The sequence below is a fragment of the Dromaius novaehollandiae genome, chromosome 10, assembly GCF_036370855.1.
Source record: "Dromaius novaehollandiae isolate bDroNov1 chromosome 10, bDroNov1.hap1, whole genome shotgun sequence".
In the NCBI taxonomy this organism is placed as follows: Eukaryota; Metazoa; Chordata; class Aves; order Casuariiformes; family Dromaiidae; genus Dromaius; species Dromaius novaehollandiae.
In genome coordinates, this window is record NC_088107.1 from 9,289,685 (window position 1) to 9,311,427 (window position 21,743).

The window sequence follows — 21,743 nt, forward strand, 5'->3', positions numbered from 1 at the left end:
CAGTCAGGTTGGTCCATAGTGGAAGCAGTCACCTATTTGAGGAGGGTTCTCGATGTACAGTCCCACAGTTGTGTGTCCTTCTAGAATGCATTCTTATAAATAAGAATATGCTTCAGAGATTTGACTTGAGTTTCCTCCCAGAGCTTAAAGTCTGTGCCAAAATGAAGAAGCTGTATCTGCTTCAAGGGCTTTGCAGTGCCTCATGTATTAGCAGTGATTGGTGTGTAACCTGGAGATGTTCCCCAAGATACAGATTAATCTCTTATCCCTGTCCTCTGCTATTTAGGTTACTCCTGAATTTCCTTCTTACTGTCTGACACAATGCCAGAGGCTGCCTATCATATGCAGACCTCAGGGGTGGCTGGCTTAGGCTGAGCAGGGATGGGTGTTAATTTTACAGGATGTGTTTTTGCCTGTGATCCTACAAGACAGTTAAAAAAAAAAATGTGAGGTAATTATTCATAAACATGATTCTTTGTGCTGCCTAGAGCCAGGCAAGATGAATAATATAGGAGCAGAGATCAAAACATTGACACATTCATATTCATAGATTTTAATGTCAGAAGGGACCTGTGTGTCCAGGGCCCTTAAATTTTACCCATTTACCTCTGTATCGAATCCAGTAACTTATGTTTGCCTTGTCCATATCTTCTAAAGAAGCATTCTGGTCTTGGTTTGAAGATACAAAGGGACAGAAACTTCATTGCCTCCCTTGATAACTGCTCCAATGATCCATCACCCCTTGTTTAAAATGTGAGCTTTCTTCCCATTTGAGTTTGCTTGTTGTATGATTCCTAGGTATTAGTTCTCATTGTGCCTTTTTGTTAGAGTCCTTTAATGGCAGCAGTTCTTCCTTAAAAATACATCTATGTACTGTAGTCAACTTGCTTCTCTGTCATGTTTTTGTTGCAATAACTAGGTTCAGACTTCCTAGTCTCCCCCCATAAGGCATTCCTCCAGCCCTCAAATCCTTGCTAGTGGAAATATTCTGCACCATCCTTTCCACTGTCCTTGTGCCACCCCAGAAGTGTGCATAATATTCATCACTTACCACAGACACACAAAGAGGTATTCCTATTTGTTTTGATGTCAAAGGATGACATTAACCATCCTGAGTCACTGCTTTCTGGGATACAACATCCTATTTTCTGAGCATGTTCTGCACCCTTTGTTCCTAAGTGTAAAATTTTTTATTTGACTCTATTAAAATTCAGTATGTTTAGAAACATTTTGGATCTAATGCTGACCCCTCTAGAAGTCCATTACAGACACCTCAAGACAACAATCAGTGCCCTCAGATGACTCCCTTTAGAGACCTGCTACCTAAACTTCTGCTAAGCTGTTTAGTGTATTTCTGACATTACACATACTAGTAGTCTGGAACCCTGTGAAAGTCAAACACTGTATCAAAATCAAATTACACTATCTTACAACCATGCGGGTAGCCTTATCAGACAAACCTGTAATCACACAAACAAATTAAATCAATTTTGGCAGCATCTGTTTTCTCTACTAGTGCCTCAGCTAAGAATAACATTATCCCTATTCTTTGGTGCTTAATGAATTGAAATGTGTCAGATTTTCCTTTATTTTGCCTGGAATTGATGTCAAGCAAACCAAGCTGTATTTATGAGGCTGATCTTTGTATATTTTTTTGGATTATTGGCACAGTACCTCCATATTTGGAACATGCCCCAGTGCTCCAACACAGATTATAAATGAACATCAGCAGGCCAGCAATTTACTCAGCCCACTCTTTAAGGACTCCCGGGTATGGCTGTTTGGCCAAGCTGACTTCAGACTGTTTATCTGTAGCAGATGGTGTTTCCAATTCTTCTTGCTTATTAATGAGCAGAAGGTACTTCATTGCTCCTCCCTGCCCATGTTTCGGGCACATTCCCCTGCCGTTTTCTGGATACTGAATGCTGAACACTTTGGGCTCTTCTGCAATGTTGCAACTTGATGGATGATTTTCCTCTCGTTATGGCCAGTACCATGTCTGGGATTTCTTTGTTCCTAATATGCTGCTTATACAGATGTCATTCCTAGCCAGAGAGACACCTAAGCACACACACATCTGCACAGTTTCTCCCTGAGGCTGGCACTTTCCTGACATTTTATTCCCAGGCCCAGCAGAAATTGCAGCATGTCCATTTTTGTCTCAGTCGGCCCTAAAGCTGCAAACTCAAGCCTACGTCCTTCTCGGCCAATGCGTTCCAGTCCCCCTCTGTCTTATTTGCCGCCAGTATGGTTGTCTTTCTTAACAAAAGACTTCACAAAGACAAGATATGATAATGTATTAGGTTGAAATGAATGAGTGTGTGCTGTTTCCTGGCATTCAGAGGTCAGTTTTTTCATAACTGAAAGGCTAATGCTGGGCTGTACAGAATGAGGTTTATTTTTGGCCTTTGCCTGTGCCAATGAAGATATTTAGTGGACTTTTCTGCTAGGTCGATAGGCATGTACTCAGGATATTCTCTGTCTGTTGCAACCAGCTGGGATCTTTCTAGATCATAGGAGTCAAACGGCCAGTATTTGGACAGGTGACCTCAAAGGAAACTTGTGATTCAGTAGGTGGGGTCCTTCCTTATGAGTCAATGCTGAATCAGTGCTGAAATGTGGTGCCAAAAGATGCTGTGTTGCTGGAGGACACATTTTTTATTTGAAATATTAAAACTGACCTGAGCATTCCTGGCTATTTAAAATCCTGTATGTAGAAGAATGATTATGGATGATAATCCGGTTAGGATTAATTTATTTGGCCTCCCTATATTGCTTCTGCCATTTAGTGTCAGGAGGATGCTGCTTTCTTTCCTAGAGCTTTCTCAAGTAGCAGGTTTCTCTGCCTAGTTGAGGGATCCCAACAGGATATTTAATGAATGGAGTTGAGTCATGCCCAGAATTGTATCCTGCAGATTTCCTGTAGAGATACAGCATCCGTTTGCAGTACGTATGCTATGTATGCTATATATGCTGTCAGTGCAAGAGTATGGTAGAAAGCATTACAACCTTTGGCATGAAGGGAGCAGATTTCCCTTCAGAGCATTGTAACAGAGCATGTAAAAAATGCATCCAATCATCTGTCCTAGGAGCCAGGGCTGGCTTGGATGGAGGATGTTGTTGATGGGAAGCTCCTGTTCTGAGGTGAAGGGTTAGCTGGATCTGATGGTCCATCTGGAGTAAATACAAAACAAGTGTGAAGACCTATTTCAAAATTGTCTTTGTCCTCCACAGGGAAGATTGGATCACAAGAGAGATAATGGGAGAGCAATGTAGTAAGTCATCTATAATAATGCTCAAGTCTGTTATGAATAACAGAACATCGTATTTATTTGTCTGAAGGACTGATTTCCTGGAGCAAGATGCACTTCAGGGCCATGTGCTTCCCGAAGGCCCAAATTTCACTGCCAGTCACGTACAGGAATCTTAAGGGTGACTGAAAGCATTATGCAACTGTGCTAGCTGCTCGCTTAGCAGCATCCACAGCACCTCATTCCATGTGACCATACAGCTGTCATAAAACCTTTCTCCTTGTGTTGTTTCTTGCAGGTAAACTATGACCACTTTACTATTAGTGTTTGTGTGTTTGCGAGTCATCACTGCAGCCGTCTCTGTGGAGCTCTCAGGTACGTGCTCGTGGGTGCACGACACTGGAACCGAGCAATGTGCTGCACTCTGGTCCCACCCCCGACTGTGAATGACTGCCATAAATAAGCATACCCAGGATTTGCTCTGTACGCACACAGGGACCCTGTCTTTGGATGGCTGTTATACCATAATCTGTCACTGCTCTTGTGCTTGGGGAGCAAGTGAGATAGTCCCAGGCAGGGATATATCTATAGGGAAACTAAGGGAGCTGAAGCATTCCTCTCCCTTAAACCCTTTCAGGTGTGATATATCGTGGGTAATAGCTACACTGCAGGAGAGCCCTTCGCTCCCTTCATGTCTGTATCTAGAACTGCTCCCAGCCTCAGAGGGCAACCATGTTACAAGGGTCACTGTTGCAGCTTCCATTTCTGCAAGTTATCTAAACAAAAAAAAAAGGCTATGTCTGAATACAGGTGCAGGTTTATAAACCAGATAGAGGCACTGGAGCATTGAAAGCACTGGAGGTTTTGGATGAAGTGCATTACTGATGTAACCATTGCTTTGTTTGGGAACTGGCAGACAACAGTGATGGCCTGGAAGTGAAGATACCTGAGCAGTCTCCCCTGCGTGCTGTCCTGGGAAGCTCCCTGAACATCCCCTGTTACTTCAACATCCCAGAGGAAGATGACACCAGTGCTCTGCTGACCCCACGGATCAAATGGAGCAAACTCTCAAATGGGACAGAAGTTGTCTTGCTAGTGGCTACCGGTGGGAAAATCCGACTCAACACCGAGTACAGGGAGGTGATCGCCTTGCCCAATTACCCCGCCATCCCCACCGATGCCACCTTGGAAATCAAGGCACTAAGGTCCAACCACACTGGGATTTATCGCTGTGAAGTGATGTATGGGATTGAGGACAGACAAGACACAATAGAGGTCCTAGTGAAAGGTGAGATCCTGCCTTTGCTGTTTCCGCTTAGGATCAGACTGTCTGGACTGGGCAGAAGGAAGTAAGGAACTATGGGGACAGGAAAGGTGCTGCTCTCTCCATAGGCCTAGATCCTTTCAGTCAGGTCACAGACAAGGCCACAGTCAGGTGAGCAGAAGCCATGGGCGAGGCATTTAATTTAGCAGGTTGGGACCACACTAAACAAAGCAATAAAATGACTCGGGCAGAAGCTGAGTTACAGAGGTTGCAAGGCCACGCTTGTGGCAGGAGGTGCTACAGGATAGGCTGCTTTATTGCTCAAGGGGGTGAAGCATGCACAGGGCTATTGTAAGACCTTTTTGTTCCTTCAAGCATTTTAGGAGATGTGATGCCCTCAGCTGGAGCATTGGTCTGTTCTGGAAAAAATTTTCCCATAGTCTTGCAAGGCCAACCCTAGTAATAGGTGGATAAAATAACAACAGTTATGTTTCCTACAATCCTTATCTTTATCAAGGTTTTTACTTTCAGTGCAGGTGTTGAAGTAGAGGCCAGAGAGACAGCTTTCACTGTGACCTTTAAGCAGGAGGTTTTTTGCAGGTCACATGCACTAGAGGATATATCTCATAGTGGAGGGCTGTGAGCCCCTTCATTGCCTCCTGCTGAATTCTTGCCTTGACTTAAGTCTGCTCATGCCAGACCTGAGTGCACAGATAGCCATTCTTTGTTTGGTTTGATTTGCCTTGGCACAAAATGTCATTATTGTTTGCTGGGTGTTTGTATGGTGGTTGACACACTGCAGTCCTGAGCAGGACCTTGGAGGGTTGCAGCTTTAAAACCTGCACAGCAGCACGGTCCCTGCCCACTGGCCAGTTTCTGCACAGGGTTACATCAGGGAAGTACTGGATCCTTCTGAAAGTGATACGGTCTGTATTCTGGCTGATGTGTTTCCTCCCACTGTTTGCACTATCTAGTATTCAAATACTAGATATTAATATTAATAACTAGTAAATATTAATGCACCCTGATTTTGTCCCAGCATCACAGGAGAGCAGTGTCTGCTCTAAGCCAGCAGTGTGTTCCACAGGGCAAATGTCCTGTGTAGGGAGCCCATCAAATTGCCCTTGGCTTGAGATGCTCAAATAAAGATAATCACCGTAAATAACTCATTGTTCCTAGTTGAAATGCAGTATCTTTTCTTTGATTCCCTAACTTCTTTGGAAGGAAGGGGGCTTATTCCTCTCCGGCAGACATGCAGGTGTGATGGCCTTTGTGTTTTTCAGGCGTTGTATTCCACTACAGAGCAATCTCCACGAGGTATACCTTGAACTTCGAGAAGGCAAAGCAGGCCTGCATCCAGAACAGTGCTGTCATTGCTACTCCCGAACAGCTGCAAGCTGCCTATGAAGATGGGTATGAGCAGTGTGATGCCGGCTGGCTGGCTGATCAGACTGTCAGGTAATAAGCTGTGGAAGGGAAAGGAAAACCACAGGAGGGGCAAGAAGTAGATTGTTAGATAAGGACTTTTGTAACGAGGACACTGCATGAGGATGGTTCAGAAAGAGTTGCTTAATAACAATTGCTGGAATTATTAGTGTGTGAAGGGAGCTGGTGGGGTGCAAACCATCTTCTGCCTGGGAGGAATGCATAGCAGGGAAACACTGTGACTACTGTCCTCCTTACCTAGTGGTGATCGCTGAGTGGTCAGTGGCTTAATGCTGATCTTTCAACCTCCATGAATGAAACGAATGCTATGCCAAGATCAAAAATGTGGCTTAACCATACTGTGCTGTGCATCCCCCATTAGGGAAGCACCTTGCCCTGATGTCTTTGGCTGGTGCTCTCAGGGACCTACTGTGCTCAAGACCATGAGAGGGAAGACAGGACAGTAGATCTTCTTGCCCCTTCTCCGTCACCCAGGAAAAAACAGAAAGTATTGCCCTGTTTTCTCCTCATTGCAAGAGCTGCACTGTGATCTGTGGGTCTCTCCAAGCTTTGGATCTGGACGTGAGAGTCCTGCCCACCCCACACTCCCTACGCACTCTCTTTCTCCCCCTCTCAGGTACCCCATCCACCGTCCCCGAGAGCGTTGCTATGGTGACAAGGATGAATTTCCTGGAGTGAGGACCTATGGTGTCCGGGAGACAGATGAAACCTATGATGTTTACTGCTACGCAGAGCAAATGCGAGGTGATTTGGGGCTTTTCTTACTAGACACAGAAGCGGACAAAGCTCTGATCATGCCTAGACTAGACAACAGCAAATACAGAGGAAGACAGGTTAAAGATGGAAAAGCACATGCCCCAGCAAGGCCAAGCAATCTCTATGGTCTCTTTGTTAGACCGTGGACAATTTTCATGTCAAATGACTAATGCACTACAGAGGGTGGTGTCAGTCTAACCTCCACCAGAGGACATGCCACCCTGTATGTTGCTAATCATCCATTCGAGGATGTGATATTCAGAGGTGTCTGTCACCCATGCTTACAACAGAGATCCACTGATATGTTCAGCACATCAGAACTGAAATTGTTCTTTATCTTCCTTTTGTCTTGTGATTCCAGCTAGTTTTGTGTTTTGCTCCAATTGATTCACTCTGTAAAAGTCCCTTTCTTCTGGTCTTTATAGACTGTCACCAACATAGCGTTCAAGTTCATTTGTAATACACAGGATTTTTCAGCCTAGTCAGGCTCTCAAGAGAAAGGGAAGAGGACAGAAAGGGAATTGGGATTAAACTCTACAGCTAATGCCTGCACTAATGGATTGTGTGATTACAGGCAAAGTCTTCTACGCCACCTCCCCGGAGAAGTTCACCTTCCAGGAAGCTTTCGACAAATGCCGCAGTTTGGGAGCGCGTTTGGCCACCACAGGAGAGCTGTACTTGGCGTGGAAGGATGGCATGGACATGTGCAGTGCGGGCTGGCTGGCAGATCGCAGCGTCCGGTACCCCATTTCGAAAGCACGGCCCAACTGTGGAGGAAACCTGGTGGGCGTGCGGACAGTGTACCTGTACGTCAACCAGACGGGGTACCCTCACCCCCACTCTCGCTACGATGCCATCTGCTATAGTGGTGAGTGTATTACAGTTATGGGACTAGGAACAGGTCTCTACACATGTAAAAAAGCAGGAACTTCTTGTCCAGAGATAGCTTATCCTAAAAGTGTCCCCTATTATCCAGTGCATGCTGCTTTGTCACAGTGTTTACTAGCATTTTCTTTACTCTGATTTAAAAAGATGAGATGAGAAGATGGGACTACCTGAATTTCCCTTGCAAAGATGTTTACCAGTCTAGTCTAGGAGCATAAATTAAATTCATTATAATTCACATGGAGTAGAGAATTTTCCACTTCTGGTTATTTTTTCATCTCAGGCACTTTGAGGAAAGAAACTCCAGTATAAAAGCCAGATCCGCAACTCATTATTTCAGCCGCCTTCATCAGCTGGTGCCTCTGAACACTTGCATTGCTTGTCTCTCTCAGTGACACTTACCTGTGTGATAGCCCTACTCCAAACTAACCTGGAGAATCTTCTTGCTCCTTTATTAAAAAAGGGGAAATAAGCAGGACTGGTAAAGGTGCCTGTACTTAGTCCCCACATTCATGCTCAGGTAGGAAGCAAAGAGTCCAGAATGTGTGTGAATGCTTGCCCTGTACCTGAGGGCTCTGACGAGGTGGAGGTGTAATACCACCCTCTTTTCTCCAGTTCTCGCACGCCTTCCACCTTTGATAGCTCTCCAGAAAGCAAGGAGCAGAGCTCAGGTGATTTATATGCAAGACTTCGAATGGTGGAGGTGGAAGAGAAGGAAAAAGAGAAGAGATCCCACCCTGAAGATGTGTGTACTGTTGAACTAGCAAGCAAACGTTGTTGGAAAAAAATAGAGAGGGAAAAGCAGTATTAGGTGAAAGGCCTAGCTTTATCTCCCTACCTCTTCTCTCCCCAGCTGAGACCTGCTCTGTAGCATTTCCAAGAGGTTCCCTCCCTCCCTGATCTGTTCAATTCCATTTTATGCTGCTCTTTAAACTGCATTCCTTGCTGTAGGATGATCTGTTCAGTAAGGTATTAAGCAGGACTGCCCCATGTTCTCCTAGCTGCAAGGGATGAGACTAGAGCAGGAAAGTGATTTGGGAGGAGAAATGCAGGAGTAATGCACTTGTTGGAATTTATTTATGATGGAAAGAGGCCTCAGCCACCTTGGTAATGGAGGTAGCATGCTCATACGTGATCAGTTCTTAAGTCCTCGCCATCTGACTATTCTTCCAGCAGACCAGAAGGAGATAGTGATCCTGGTATAACTTTATGCATTTACTATGAAGGACCAATTGTCTTTCTGTACCTCACTCAACGTCTCAGACCTGCTGTGGAGGTTATCCAAGCACGCCTACCTTCCTCTGGCCACCTTGAATTCCTTGTAGCAGGCACTAGAGGTCAGTGCAGACTTGGATTTGTGCAAGGTATTCCTGGGAATGAGAGCTGGGAGGAGAACAGGGAAAGTCCTCCTCTCTCATTTACCAGCTGTGTATGTGGTGACTCATCGCCTCTAACTTACGAACATGCCCTGACACTGAGGTGTTGTAGAGAGCCACAGTGGAGTAAGAAAGAACATTTGTTTTACAAGAATATCATGATTTTCCTGCTTCCCACAGAGCCAGCAAATCCCCAGTTTCTTCTCTGAGGCAGCAACCAGTCCAGTATATCTAGACCTGACCATGTCCCCTGTAATCATTTCTTTGTCTCCTGATTTAGGTGATGACTTTGAATCTCTAGTCCCAGTGCAGTTTACTGATGAGACAGGAAGCGAGCTGGGCAGTGCATTCACCGTCCAGACTGTCACCCAAACTGAAGTTGAGCTGCCTCTGCCACACAATGTCACAGAGGAGGAGGCTCGTGGCAGCATCGCTACCCTGGAGCCCATTGAGGTCACACCCACTGCCACTGAGCTGTACGAAGGCTTCACTGTTGTGCCAGATCTCTTCACTCCCGGTGTCACGGTAGAGACAGCTTTCCCTGAAGAAGAAGAGAACGTGACCAGAGAAGAAGTCACAGAAGTGTGGGCTATGCCTGAAGTTGTCACGACCGCAGTCTCAAGCACTGCCTTCACCACCGGAACAGCAGAAGTGAGCTCAGTGGAAGAGCCTTTGGGGGTGACTGCCACACCAGGATTAGAGTCTGCCTCGGCGTTCACACTGGAAGCTCAGATTGTACAAGTGACAGCTTCCCCTGATGTCGCTTTCCTCCCTGGGCAGCCCATTTCTCCCACAGGTAAGTCACCAGGACTCCAAGAGGCCTGAAGATCTGTTTCTTCTAGGATCAGCCATTCAGTTGAAAGCAGTCTGAGCTTCCTTCATCTCAGAGTGCATCAAGCTCTCTGGCTGTTTGGTCTGTTTGGGAGGTTGCTCTGAGGGACAGGCTGAATGCCTCCTCCTGCAATGAGACAGAAATAGTGAGGAGGCTATGGGCTGCCTCGTCGTGTGCTGGAAAGAGTTCAGCTGGCTGATGCTTGGAGCTGCAGCAGTCACACTCTGAAATCCCATGTACATCCTGCTATAGGAAAGGGGAAAGTCAAGAGAGTAAGATCCTAAAGAAGAGCTAAAGAGATGCCCAGAACTTTGCCCTTGGTGAGAACAGAGCTTGGTGAATGACAGATCTCCGTCAAAGTGGGTTTGACAGACTCTCGTCCTTGCAGGGAAAGATCCTTTCTGGTCGCCAGTCTCGGGGGGGGGGGGGATGATTCATGTATCCTCTGTCTCAATGTTGCTTCACTTCCCCCCAGGTGTGGTGTTTCACTACCGTGCTGCCACCAGCAGATACGCCCTCTCTTTCGTCCAAGCCCAGCAGGCCTGCCTGGATAACAACGCTGTTATTGCCACTCCTGAACAGCTCCAGGCTGCCTACGAGGCTGGCTTTGATCACTGTGATGCTGGCTGGCTGCGGGACCAGACAGTCAGGTAACACTATAGTGAACTGGAGAAGATGCACCTTTGAAATGAATATTCAGTCATGAACTTGAGGCTTTGCTCTGATAAACCCTGCTGTTCCGTTCATCAGCAGCTAAGACTTTCCTGACCCGAGGTTGTCTACACACCATCATATTTAACAGTGATCAATAGAACTGTTCTCATTCACATGTCTAACCCCTTTCTTAAGCTATGTTTACATCCTGAAGCAGTCAGTTCCACAGTGTAGTTACATGTTGTAGGAAAAATGGGGAAAAGTCTGTATTCATTGCCCCAGGTTGTAGGTGCAGATTAAACTTGTTTCCAAGTCATGCTAAGGGCTCTGAGCACCTCAGAATGCCAAGTGTTTCCATCCTGTTCCCAAGTACATCACTGAGATTCTTCAGTTCAGGGTACATCAGGTTGAACCTCCTCTCTTCTTTTGGTAGGTATCCCATTGTGAATCCGCGAAGTAACTGTGTGGGAGACAGAGAGAGGTCTCCGGGTGTGCGGTCATACGGCATGCGTCCAGCCTCAGAGACCTATGATGTATACTGTTACATTGACAGGCTAAAGGGTACGTTCTTCCCCTTCTTCTGAGGTTTGCTGCTGATCTTTACACTGCACATCTGTGTGTGTGTGCGCATGTGTGTGTGTGTCTATGTCAACAGCAGATGTGTCCCACAGGTGCCAGGCATGGAGAGGTTCAGGGGTTCACACATGCTTTTTCTATTTTCCCTCAGGTGAGGTGTTCTTTGCAACCCAGCCAAATCTGTTCACTTTCCAAGAAGCTCAGGAGTATTGTGAGAGCCAAAATGCCACTTTGGCCTCTGTTGGGCAACTCCACGCTGCCTGGAAGCAGGGTCTGGATAGATGCTATGCTGGCTGGTTAGCTGATGGCAGCCTCCGGTACCCAATCGTGACCCCACGACCTGCCTGTGGGGGAGATGAGCCGGGTGTGAGAACCGTCTACCTGCACGATAACCAGACGGGTTTTCCCGACCCACTGTCACGGCATCATGCGTTCTGTTTCAAAGGTACCATCTCACTTTTTCTAATGCCCATGCTGTGTAGACCTGCCCCCTCAGGAACAGGATTGCATGAGAGAGGTTGGTCATCTGCGGGTTCCAGCTTGCACTAAGCAGGATTCATCAAAAAGACCTGCTGCTTCTGGGGACTCAGAGGGACATCCTCCTATTGTTCATAACTGTGCATTTATTTTATTGTCTTGAGAAACTCTCAAATGGAAAATCTCACCCAGTCCCCTCTGCCTCCAGTTTTTCTATTTAGCTTGCCTCCCAATATGAGAGGTGTTTCTCTTTTTTTTCATGACTCATTATCTTGATATCTAAAACATTCAAGGAGCCATGTCATATGCATCTGAGAGAGATTATGAATTCTTAGAAACTCCCTCCAATATCTTTCTGTGCCAGCTCTGCCATCTGTGGAGGAGGAGGAAGGGGTTACCTCGTTCTTTGAAGAAGAAATCGTTGTAACCCAAGTGATCCCTGGAGTAGAGGGGGTACCTTCCGGGGAAGAAACAACTGTGGAGATGGAGTTTGCCATTGAACTCGAGAATCGGACAGCCTGGGGAACAGAAATCTTTCCAACTGACATATCGCTGCTCTCAGGTGGGTCACTCTTCCCTGCCTCTCAAGTCATGCTTGGCTGGTGTTGAGCAAACTTAGGGCTACAGGCACTCCTAATACAAATGGACTGTATCCTTGCTGAAGAGAAGCCCCTCTGAATCCAGCTGAGGAGGAGGGAGGAAGCTCACAGGACTCCCTTTGCACAGAGTTATTTCTTCACGTGGTAGCCTCAGATGCACTTTTTGGTGGAGCGTGCTGGGAAGTGTGGAGGCACTCAGGCAGTACACGGTGTTCTTCAGGGACACTTCACTCTTCGCAGGCTACTCAGCAACTGGATTTAATGTGAAGAGGAAGGACATACTGAGACTCAGAGGAAATTTGAGGCTGAGGACCTTCCGTTACTTAAATTAAGAGGAGGACTTCTTGCTCTCCTAGCTTTGAACTTTGCCGTGTAAAAGGCCTCGAACTGAAACACGGTCTCACTTTGGGAAATTGAGGTGTTTTTTGTTCTTTTGTTTTGTAGTTTTTCACTATATTAGCAAAGTCTGGGAATTATCCTGTGATCTGGATAAACAAAGCTGCACATCTTGGGCATGTGCGCAGAGTTACCGCAGGACGAGCCGTGTATATTATTGAACTTCTTTCTAAAATTGAACTAGATAAACAGCCTTCCTACCAGGATGGCATTAGACAGCATAGTTTCTGGAGACCAGCACAGCGCATTGGCAAGGCACCTCGCGCTGATGTATGATCGTGTGTCTGAGTGGGGGTAGGCAGGCTAGAGACAGATTTCAAGTTCTGCCTTCTAAGAAGGATGGAGTACGAGGCTGTGGTGTGCTCAGAACAGTACCAAACTTCTTCTCTTCCACATGTTATCCCCAAGGAAGCAGTAGCTTTTTTTTTGGCATCTGGGAATTGGTGCCACCATTGCCCTGTGTCAGAAGTTTATACATTCCGTCAGTTTCTCAAAGACATTTAAAACATTAACATTTATTTAAGATATAATCCTCATTAACAAATTTGAAGGGATCAAAGGATTTCTGCAAGCCCATAGGACTTTGTACCTTTATCTCAAAGGTTATTTTATTTGATGTCAGATTGGAAGTAAAGTTGATCAGGAAATTTCTAATAACTTCTTTAAAATAGTTTAGTAAATCATTTTTCTATCTCCCTCTCTTTGTTCTCTCTTTCTTTTCCAGTGAGTCCATCTGCATTTCCTCCAGCTACTGTAATACCAGAAGAAACAAGTACCGATGCTTCCATCAGTGTGTCAGGGGAGATCACTGAATCTGGAGAGCATCAAGTCAGTGGTGAATCTTCGGCGTCTGGGTGGGTATCTGGAGTCCCAGATATAAGTGGAGAATCAACTTCTGGAATTTTTGAACTTAGTGGAGAACACTCGGGGATTGGAGAAAGTGGATTACCGTCAGTAGACCTGCATACCAGTGGCTTTCTATCTGGAGAAAGTGGGCTACCATCAGGGGACCTAAGTGGGGTGCCTTCTGGCATTGTTGATATTAGTGGCTTACCTTCCGCAGAGGAAGACATATCAGTGTCTACTTCAAGGATACCAGAAATTAGTGGGATGCCATCTGGAGTGGAAAGCAGTGGGCTGCATTCTGGATTCAGTGGAGAAATCTCTGGAACTGAGCTAATTGGCGGCCTGCCATCTGGCGAGGAAAGTGGACTCCCATCTGGTTTTCCTACTGTGTCTCTTGTGGATTCCACTCTGGTGGAAGTTGTAACAACAGCACCGGAGAGGCAAGAGGAAGGAAAAGGATCAATTGGAGTCAGTGGTGAAGGAGATCTATCAGGGTTTCCATCTGCTGAATGGGACGTGAGTGGGGGAGCCAGGGGGCTACCCTCAGGAGCTGAGCTCAGTGGAGAGCTGTCTGGAGTGCCTGAGCTCAGTGGTTTACCCTCAGGACTGGATATCAGTGGAGAATCATCTGGAATACCTGAGATCAGTGGCCTGGTGGATCTAAGTGGCCTTATTTCTGGTGTTGATGGAAGTGGTGAGGCCTCAGGTGTTACCTTTATAAATGCCAGTTTGGTGGAAGTGACAACCCCCTCTGTTACAGAAGCAGAAGCAAAAGAGACTTTGGAAATCAGTGGCTTGCCTTCAGGAACTGAAGACACATCAGGCATGGTACCTGGTAGTTTAGACATTAGTGGTTCTGGGCATATAGACTTCGGCGGGAGTGTTTCTGGAGTCCTTGAGATGAGTGGACTTCCGAGTGGAGTGATTGACAGCAGTGGAGAAGTCTCTGGGGTTGAAGTCACTAGCGGCCTAATGTCTGGAGAGGAAAGTGGACTCGCATCTGGCTTTCCTACAATCTCTCTCGTGGATACCACTTTGGTTGAAGTTGTTACACAGGCGTCAGTTGCACAAGAGGTGGGAGAAGGGCCATCTGGGACGATAGAAATCAGTGGCTTTCCTTCTGGAGACAGAGGAATATCTGGAGAAGGGTCTGGAGCTGTGGAGACTAGTGGGTTACCCTCAGGAACAGGAGACTTCAGTGGCGAGCCATCTGGGATCCCATATTTCAGTGGAGACATTTCTGGAGTCACAGACCTAAGTGGACAACCTTCAGCAGAGACTGATATTAGTGGGGAGGTCTCAGGGCTTCCAGAAGTCACTTTGGTCACTTCTGATTTGGTTGAAGTTGTGACAAAGCCAACAGTTTCACAGGAACTGGGTGGGGAAACAGCGGTCACATTTCCCTATAGTTTTGGGCCAAGTGGTGAGGCCTCTGCATCTGGTGAACTAAGTGGGGAAACATCCTCATTACTACAAACTGGTATAGAAACATCAACAACTTATGAAATCAGTGGGGAAACATCTGCAGTTCCTGACATTGGCATAGAAACATCCACAGTTCAAGAAATCAGTGGGGAGACTTCTGCATTCCCAGAAATCAGAATAGAAACATCCACTGGTCAAGAAATCAGTGGGGAGACATCTGCATTCCCAGAAATCAGAATAGAAACATCCACTGGTCAAGAAATCAGTGGGGAAACATCTGCATTCCCAGAAATCAGAATAGAAACATCCACTGGTCAAGAAGCCAGGGGTGAAACATCTGCATTCCCTGAAATCAGAATAGAGACATCCACTGGTCAAGAAATCAGTGGAGAGACATCTGCATTCCCTGAAATCAGAATAGAGACATCCACTGGTCAAGAAATCAGTGGAGAGACATCTGCATTCCCTGAAATCAGAATAGAGACATCCACTGGTCAAGAAATCAGTGGAGAGACATCTGCATTCCCTGAAATCAGAATAGAGACATCCACTGGTCAAGAAATCAGTGGAGAGACATCTGCATTCCCAGAAATCAGAATAGAGACATCCACTGGTCAAGAAATCAGTGGAGAGACATCTGCATTCCCAGAAATCAGAATAGAGACATCCACTGGTCAAGAAATCAGTGGAGAGACATCTGCATTCCCTGAAATCAGAATAGAGACATCCACTGGTCAAGAAATCAGTGGGGAGACATCCGCATTCCCAGAAATCAGAATAGAGACATCCACTGGTCAAGAAATCAGTGGAGAGACATCCGCATTCCCAGAAATCAGAATAGAAACATCCACTGGTCAAGAAATCAGTGGAGAGACATCTGCATTCCCAGAAATCAGAATAGAGACATCCACTGGTGAAGAAGCCAGGGGTGAAACATCTGCATTTCCTGAAATCAGCATAGAAGCATCAACAATCTTTGAAAACAGTGGGGAAACATCTGCATTTCCTGAAATTAGCATAGAAACTTCAGTTCACGAAATCAGTGGGGAAACGTCTGCATTCCCTGAGATTAGCATAGAAACTTCGACCGTCCAGGAAATCAGTGGGGAAACATCTGCATTCCCAGAAATCAGAATAGAGACATCCACTGGTCAAGAAGCCAGGGGTGAAACATCTGCATTCCCTGAGATTAGCATAGAAACTTCGGTCCATGAAACTAGTGGGGAAACTTCTACATTTCCTGAAATCATCATAGAAACCTCGACAGTCCACGAAATCAGTGGGGAAACATCTGCATTCCCTGAGATTAATATAGAAACATCCACAAGTCAAGAAGCCAGGGGTGAAACATCTGCATTCCCTGAGATCAGCATAGAAACTTCAGTCCATGAAACCAGTGGGGAAACTTCTACATTTCCTGAAATCAGCATAGAAACTTCGACCGTCCATGAAATCAGTGGGGAAACATCTGCATTCCCTGAGATTAATATAGAAACATCCACAAGTCAAGAAGCCAGGGGCGAAACATCTGCATTCCCTGAGATTAGCATAGAAACTTCAGTCCATGAAACTAGTGGGGAAACTTCTACATTTCCTGAAATCAGCATAGAAACTTCGACAGTCCACGAAATCAGTGGGGAAACATCTGCATTCCCTGAGATTAATATAGAAACATCCACAAGTCAAGAAGCCAGGGGTGAAACATCTGCATTCCCTGAGATTAGCATAGAAACTTCGGTCCATGAAACCAGTGGGGAAACATCTGCACGTCCTGAAATTAGCATAGATACTTCAACAGTCCATGAAACCAGTGGGGAAACATCTGCATTTCCTGCAATTAGAATTGAAACATCCACAAGTCAAGAAGCCAGGGGCGAAACATCTGCATTCCCTGAGATTAATATAGAAACATCCACAAGTCAAGAAGCCAGGGGCGAAACATCTGCATTCCCTGAAATTAGCATAGAAACATCCACACTTCAGGAAGTAGGTGGGGAAGTTTCTGTGTACCCTGGAGTTAGCATAGAAACTTCAACAATGCATGAAATCAGTGGTGACACATCTGCATTTCCTGCAATTAGAACTGAAACATCTACAAGTCAAGAAGCCAGGGGTGAAATATCTGCATTTCCTGAAATTAGCATAGAAACATCCACAGTCCCTGAAACCAGCAGTGAAACTTCTGGATTGCCTGCTGTTCACATTGAAACAGCTACCACATCTTTAGTCAGTACTGAGTCTTCTGGAGCTCCTGAGGAGAAGGAAATTCCTGAAGTAACATCTGAAACTCTGACACACTCAGTCACAGACATTTCAGGGGAAACCTTTGTCCCAGACATTGTAATTAGTACCAGTATTCCAGATGTTGAATTAACACAGGAACCCAAGAATCCTGAAGAGGCTCAGCTTGAAATAGAGTCCTCCACTCCCACGGTGTCAGGACAAACGACAGAAACTGCTGTTGTTCTAGACCCTCCACATCCGTCAGCCACCGCTACTGCTATCCTGCCTCAAGTACCACAAGAAGCAGTAGATGCATTAGGACCCACTACTGAAGGTACTGTGCCTTGTTCTTCTAATCCTCACACACTGTGAAAGGGAAGGCAGGGAGGGGGCATAGCTACAACTTCTTTACATATGGCAAAGAATATTAACACAGAAATAGACTTGTAAAGAACTTTATCATGGTGGGAAACCATAAACATGTGGAGTTTTCCACTTTACTGTAAAAGCTGAAACCTCAGGGTTTCAGTCCACCAAGGACTGATAAATGGCAACCCTGGAGAAAGCCATGTTTAATGCCCCTGGCTCTTGGGGCAGCTCTGCACTGGGAATACTCCAGTGACACCTATATTAAGACAAGTAGACAAGGCCCCCAAAACAGGTCATGTTCAACAGCTTCTATCCTAACAGATGATTTTGTCTGTGTTTGGGTAGGTAACGTAATTATTCAGCCACTCTAACAGCATCCCCAGAAGCCTTCTGGACTTCCCTTCTGCCTGCCCATGGCAGTTACATTCCCCTGAGGAGAAAAGCAGAGGAACAGGGCAAGGGAAGCACCAGGAGATGCACAGCTGGACTTCCTCCCGCTGGGCTGTAGTAATAGGCTCTGAGTCGCTCCTCTAAATTGCTGTCCTTGGTGGTTGCAGCTGCACCCCAGGCATGTGATGAGCAGCCCTGTGAAGCTGGCACCTGCAAGCAGCGACATGGGGGTATTGTCTGCTTGTGCCCACCAGGGTACACAGATGACCGCTGCTACGTAGGTGAGCTGTCTCCTCTGCTGCTGGAGATGGGGAGCTAGAAAAAGAGAGTAGTTTGTTACTTCTCAGTGAGTGCTACTGGGACCAGGTCCCTGTGTGTGATATATCTGGGGAAGGCACTAGGGCATTCACTCTCTTTCTGAAATTAGTGTTAGCCATTGCTGCAATCTAAAGAACACAACGAATATTTCTTTTGCTGTGGAAACAAGAGCAAAGACAGCTCCACCTGCCAGAGACATTCACTCTGGCTAGACAACGTGGCTGGGAAGTTGGATAAGGCAGGTTACAAGTCTCTCCAGTTTTGTTTCTCCTTTCTGTGATGTGTTCACTTGCTGCCTGTATCCCTGAGTGTTTCATAACACTTGCTATGGAGTGGGAGACTGGCCATTAGCAGCTTCTGCGTGCCAAGGAGCCAAAAGCCAGCCTTGGAGAAAAATCTCTGCTCTCAGAGTTGCTCATGCTGAGTGCAATGTTTGCACAGGGCAAACTGTGCATCAGCCTTTGTGTTGCCTTTTGGCATAGAGCTGGGACACCCTCAAGTCTGAATGTTGTGCTGCTGTCTGCAGCTAGAATTGGCTGAAGGACCATATGTTTGAGACGATGCTCAGAGCAAATGAACACTACCTTTTGTCAGCTTCACTGATAAATGCCATTCCTTCCATCCTGTCCCTTTTTGGTGCATTAGCACTCTGTGTTTTGGTAAGCTCCATTGCTGCTAAGTATAAACAGATACAATATTTAAATTTGAGTAACCTTTTATGGTGAAAATACTCTGCTAGCTTTTTGACAAGCCTCCCACTGAGGAGTGTTCACATGCCATGGAGGCAATAGGGTACTACAATGAGAAAAAAGTGAGACAGGGTGGTGTTGCGCTTGCCAGCTACTGCTTCTTGGCCAGGGAAAGAACCCAGTTCCAAGTCCCATGACGTCCCGGGCCACAGCTTGCTTTCACTTTGCTGCAATTAGGAGCGGGCTGCACGCACTCTGGATAAACCTCATTTCAAAACTGTTAAAGCTTGTGCTGTTGTATAAAGGTCCTACATAAGCTTTTGGGTGCGTCACCATTCTGAACAGGCTATGCATTCACATAGGCCATGTTACTTTGCTCAGCTCCTAGTGAAAAATAGTATGAACTCCAGGTTCCTTCCCATGTTACCTCCTGAACTGCTGCTTCTTGGGTTAATTTGCACTATTCAGCATAGGTTACACTGGATTTGGTAAGGGTCTTTAAGTGCAGGGCTTTGTGAAGCTCAGCCTGGTTTCTAACTTCATTTCCATTCCCAAAGTGTTTTGAATGAGTCACTGTATTTCTCTCTGCGTCACTTCTCTCACTGAGAAAACAGAGGTAATCATAAACCTTTGTTCATTCCTGCTTATAATACATCTGAGGTCCTTTCTGTCTCCCTTAAGCCTCTGTACAGTGGATACCACAGGAGGGCAAGTCAGCAGGGTTGTTACTGCAAAGCTATTCCAGCTTCGTACCGGGCTTGGGGCTTGGCAGTGTGCTGCAGGAGTTAACTGCGCTGCCCAGTTAACTACCCAGAGGCCTTCTTTGCACCCCTGATGGGTTCTGCTTTGGGGCCATGCTTGCTGCCACGTCCTAGCTTGGAGGCAAAGACAATTCAGCGAAGGCGGGGAAGAGGGGAAGGAAGGAAACCAGCCAGTAAGGCTCAGCAAAATAAAACAAAAAATTGGCCCAAAGTGTGGTTTGATTTCACTGCTTTTTCTTTTTATAAATTACCCACAAGAATTTTGCCAGATTCTTCAGCGCATTTGTTAGCCAACATTCTTGTGAAGTATTTTGAGAGAAAACCATGTGTTTGTCAGCTCATGTGTGAAGAAGTTTGAAAAATGCTCTAAAACTGGAACACGCTTTGTATTCGTGAGTCGCAGAAGTGACAGTGTAGCAGTCAGGGTTTCTAAGCAGGTAACGGAAAGAGGTAACTGCGTAAAGCTTAATTGTAGATTTATTACAAGCTTCAGATGGGCGTCAGAATATGCGGTTGGTGGGTGTTCTTGCCAAGGAAGGTATGCCAAGGTAGAACATCTTTTATCTTGCTGGGCTGCTTTGCACAGCACTCTCACAAAATGCAGTCTTGGTCAGGATCTGAACAAGGCTCATCCAGGCTCTAAAACGTATATGTACCATCAATGTGCAACATTGTTGTAATGAGGTGAACTTCATCTAGAAAATTAGAGCAAAGCAATGACAAAAGAAAAAGAAAAGTACTCAGATTTTGGTTTGGGGGTTTTTACTCTGGTCCTACTGGAGAGGAAGTCTTCAAAGTGCTCTGAAAATTGGGAACATGAAAAGTCTACAGGGAAGAACTCTACAGATTCTTTATAAAAATCTATAGGACCAAAAATGATATTTCCTAGTTTCCGGCTTCCTTCCTTTGTCTGAAACCTCCTAGTCTAGAAATCTAGCTCTTGCAGAAACATCAGTTAAAATATCTGTGCCTTGCTCTGTGCTCAGTCTTTGTAAGGTGTAACATATGCCTTTTAAAGATAATTAATTTAGACGAACAGTAAAGCAGGGGCGAAGCTAGCTCAGCTTATGAGAGGAGCCTGAAGTGAGGCGCAGGGAGGCACGTGGCTGTTGTGCTCTAGTCCTGCCAGTTAGATTCAGCAGTCTTTTTAATGGGACGATTTAAGAAGAATGCTATTTTTCTGCTTTGCTGTAGCCTCTACTTCTCTGTGAAAGACAGAGCCAGAAGCCCAAGGGGAGTGAAGATTAACCCTTGGCATGCTAGCATTTTTTAGTTTTTAACCAAACTGAAGGCTATGCGGGAGCGTGTCTTTTGTCACCAGTTTGAGTACTCCACAGGGACAGGAACCTCGCACGCCTACAGCTTGAAGAATTGTCCAGAGACTTGGCCTCTTCATCCAGAGTTTTGTCAACCCACTGGGTCTTTTTTACTTATGGTAACATTTGAAAACAAATAATTATTTGCTGAAAAAAAGTATGCTGGCATTTCAGTGAAAAGCTGTGGTTTGGAGCACTGTAACCAGAGGATGATTTTAAAATTTCACTCAAGGGAAAAAAAAAGAAATGTGCTGAAGTGGCAGCAATTTATGCTAAGTTTTGCATGTCTCTGGTGGAACGAGTCCATGGGTTCTGCTGCCTATGGCCCCGAAACAGATAGAGGTTAGAAACCAAATGGGAAAAGGTCTTCATGAGGTTTCATGCTTCTTCATGCCCTATCCGTGGGAGTGGTTTTTTGGTTCATAAGTAGATTAACAGAAGAAAGCAGTCTAAAAAAAAAAAAACACCTGTTTCATAATGTTTCACTTAGCATGGCTTGGAGAGTGCTTTCTGAAGAAGGCAATGAAGGCAGCAGTCCTGCTGAGAGACAGGCAAAAACAGAAACTGTTTCTAGCTGATCCGATTATTTGTCTCCTGAATTTTCTGTGCATTTTGCATCAGAAGTTACCTGCTTAATAAAAACCTCTATGTAAAGAGGCAACCTACAGTCCTGGACTAGTGTTTTATATACATCAGTTTACTTCTACGCATAATATTTTGGAGGCAGAGATGTCCAGATTTCCTGAGCTCTCCCTCCATGAGAGTGTTGAAGAAATAAAAGGTCCCTCCAGGTCAGCAGGTTTTCTTGAGAACCGACTGGTCTCTAGATTAACAGAAATTTTTAAGGCTGAGGCAAAATCTGTGCCTTCTGCTGCATGGAGGCTTCGGTTTAAT

At 45.6% G+C, this 21,743-nt stretch overlaps 1 protein-coding gene across 3 annotated transcripts in view; it reads left to right on the plus strand.

Annotated features, from left to right (window-relative positions):
* ACAN (aggrecan) overlaps positions 1-21,743 on the plus strand; it is a 55,684-nt gene that overhangs the window by 20,694 nt on the left and 13,247 nt on the right. For all 3 annotated transcript variants that reach the window (XM_064517232.1, XM_064517234.1, XM_064517233.1), the window contains 11 exons: positions 3,550-3,626; positions 4,168-4,539; positions 5,799-5,973; positions 6,578-6,705; positions 7,292-7,585; positions 9,259-9,774; positions 10,286-10,460; positions 10,898-11,025; positions 11,192-11,485; positions 11,882-12,079; positions 13,237-17,340. In XM_064517232.1, coding sequence (XP_064373302.1) covers positions 3,557-3,626; positions 4,168-4,539; positions 5,799-5,973; positions 6,578-6,705; positions 7,292-7,585; positions 9,259-9,774; positions 10,286-10,460; positions 10,898-11,025; positions 11,192-11,485; positions 11,882-12,079; positions 13,237-17,340 — 6,454 coding nt within the window. In that variant the 5' untranslated portion in view covers positions 3,550-3,556. The remainder of the gene's footprint in view (positions 1-3,549; positions 3,627-4,167; positions 4,540-5,798; positions 5,974-6,577; positions 6,706-7,291; positions 7,586-9,258; positions 9,775-10,285; positions 10,461-10,897; positions 11,026-11,191; positions 11,486-11,881; positions 12,080-13,236; positions 17,341-21,743) is intronic.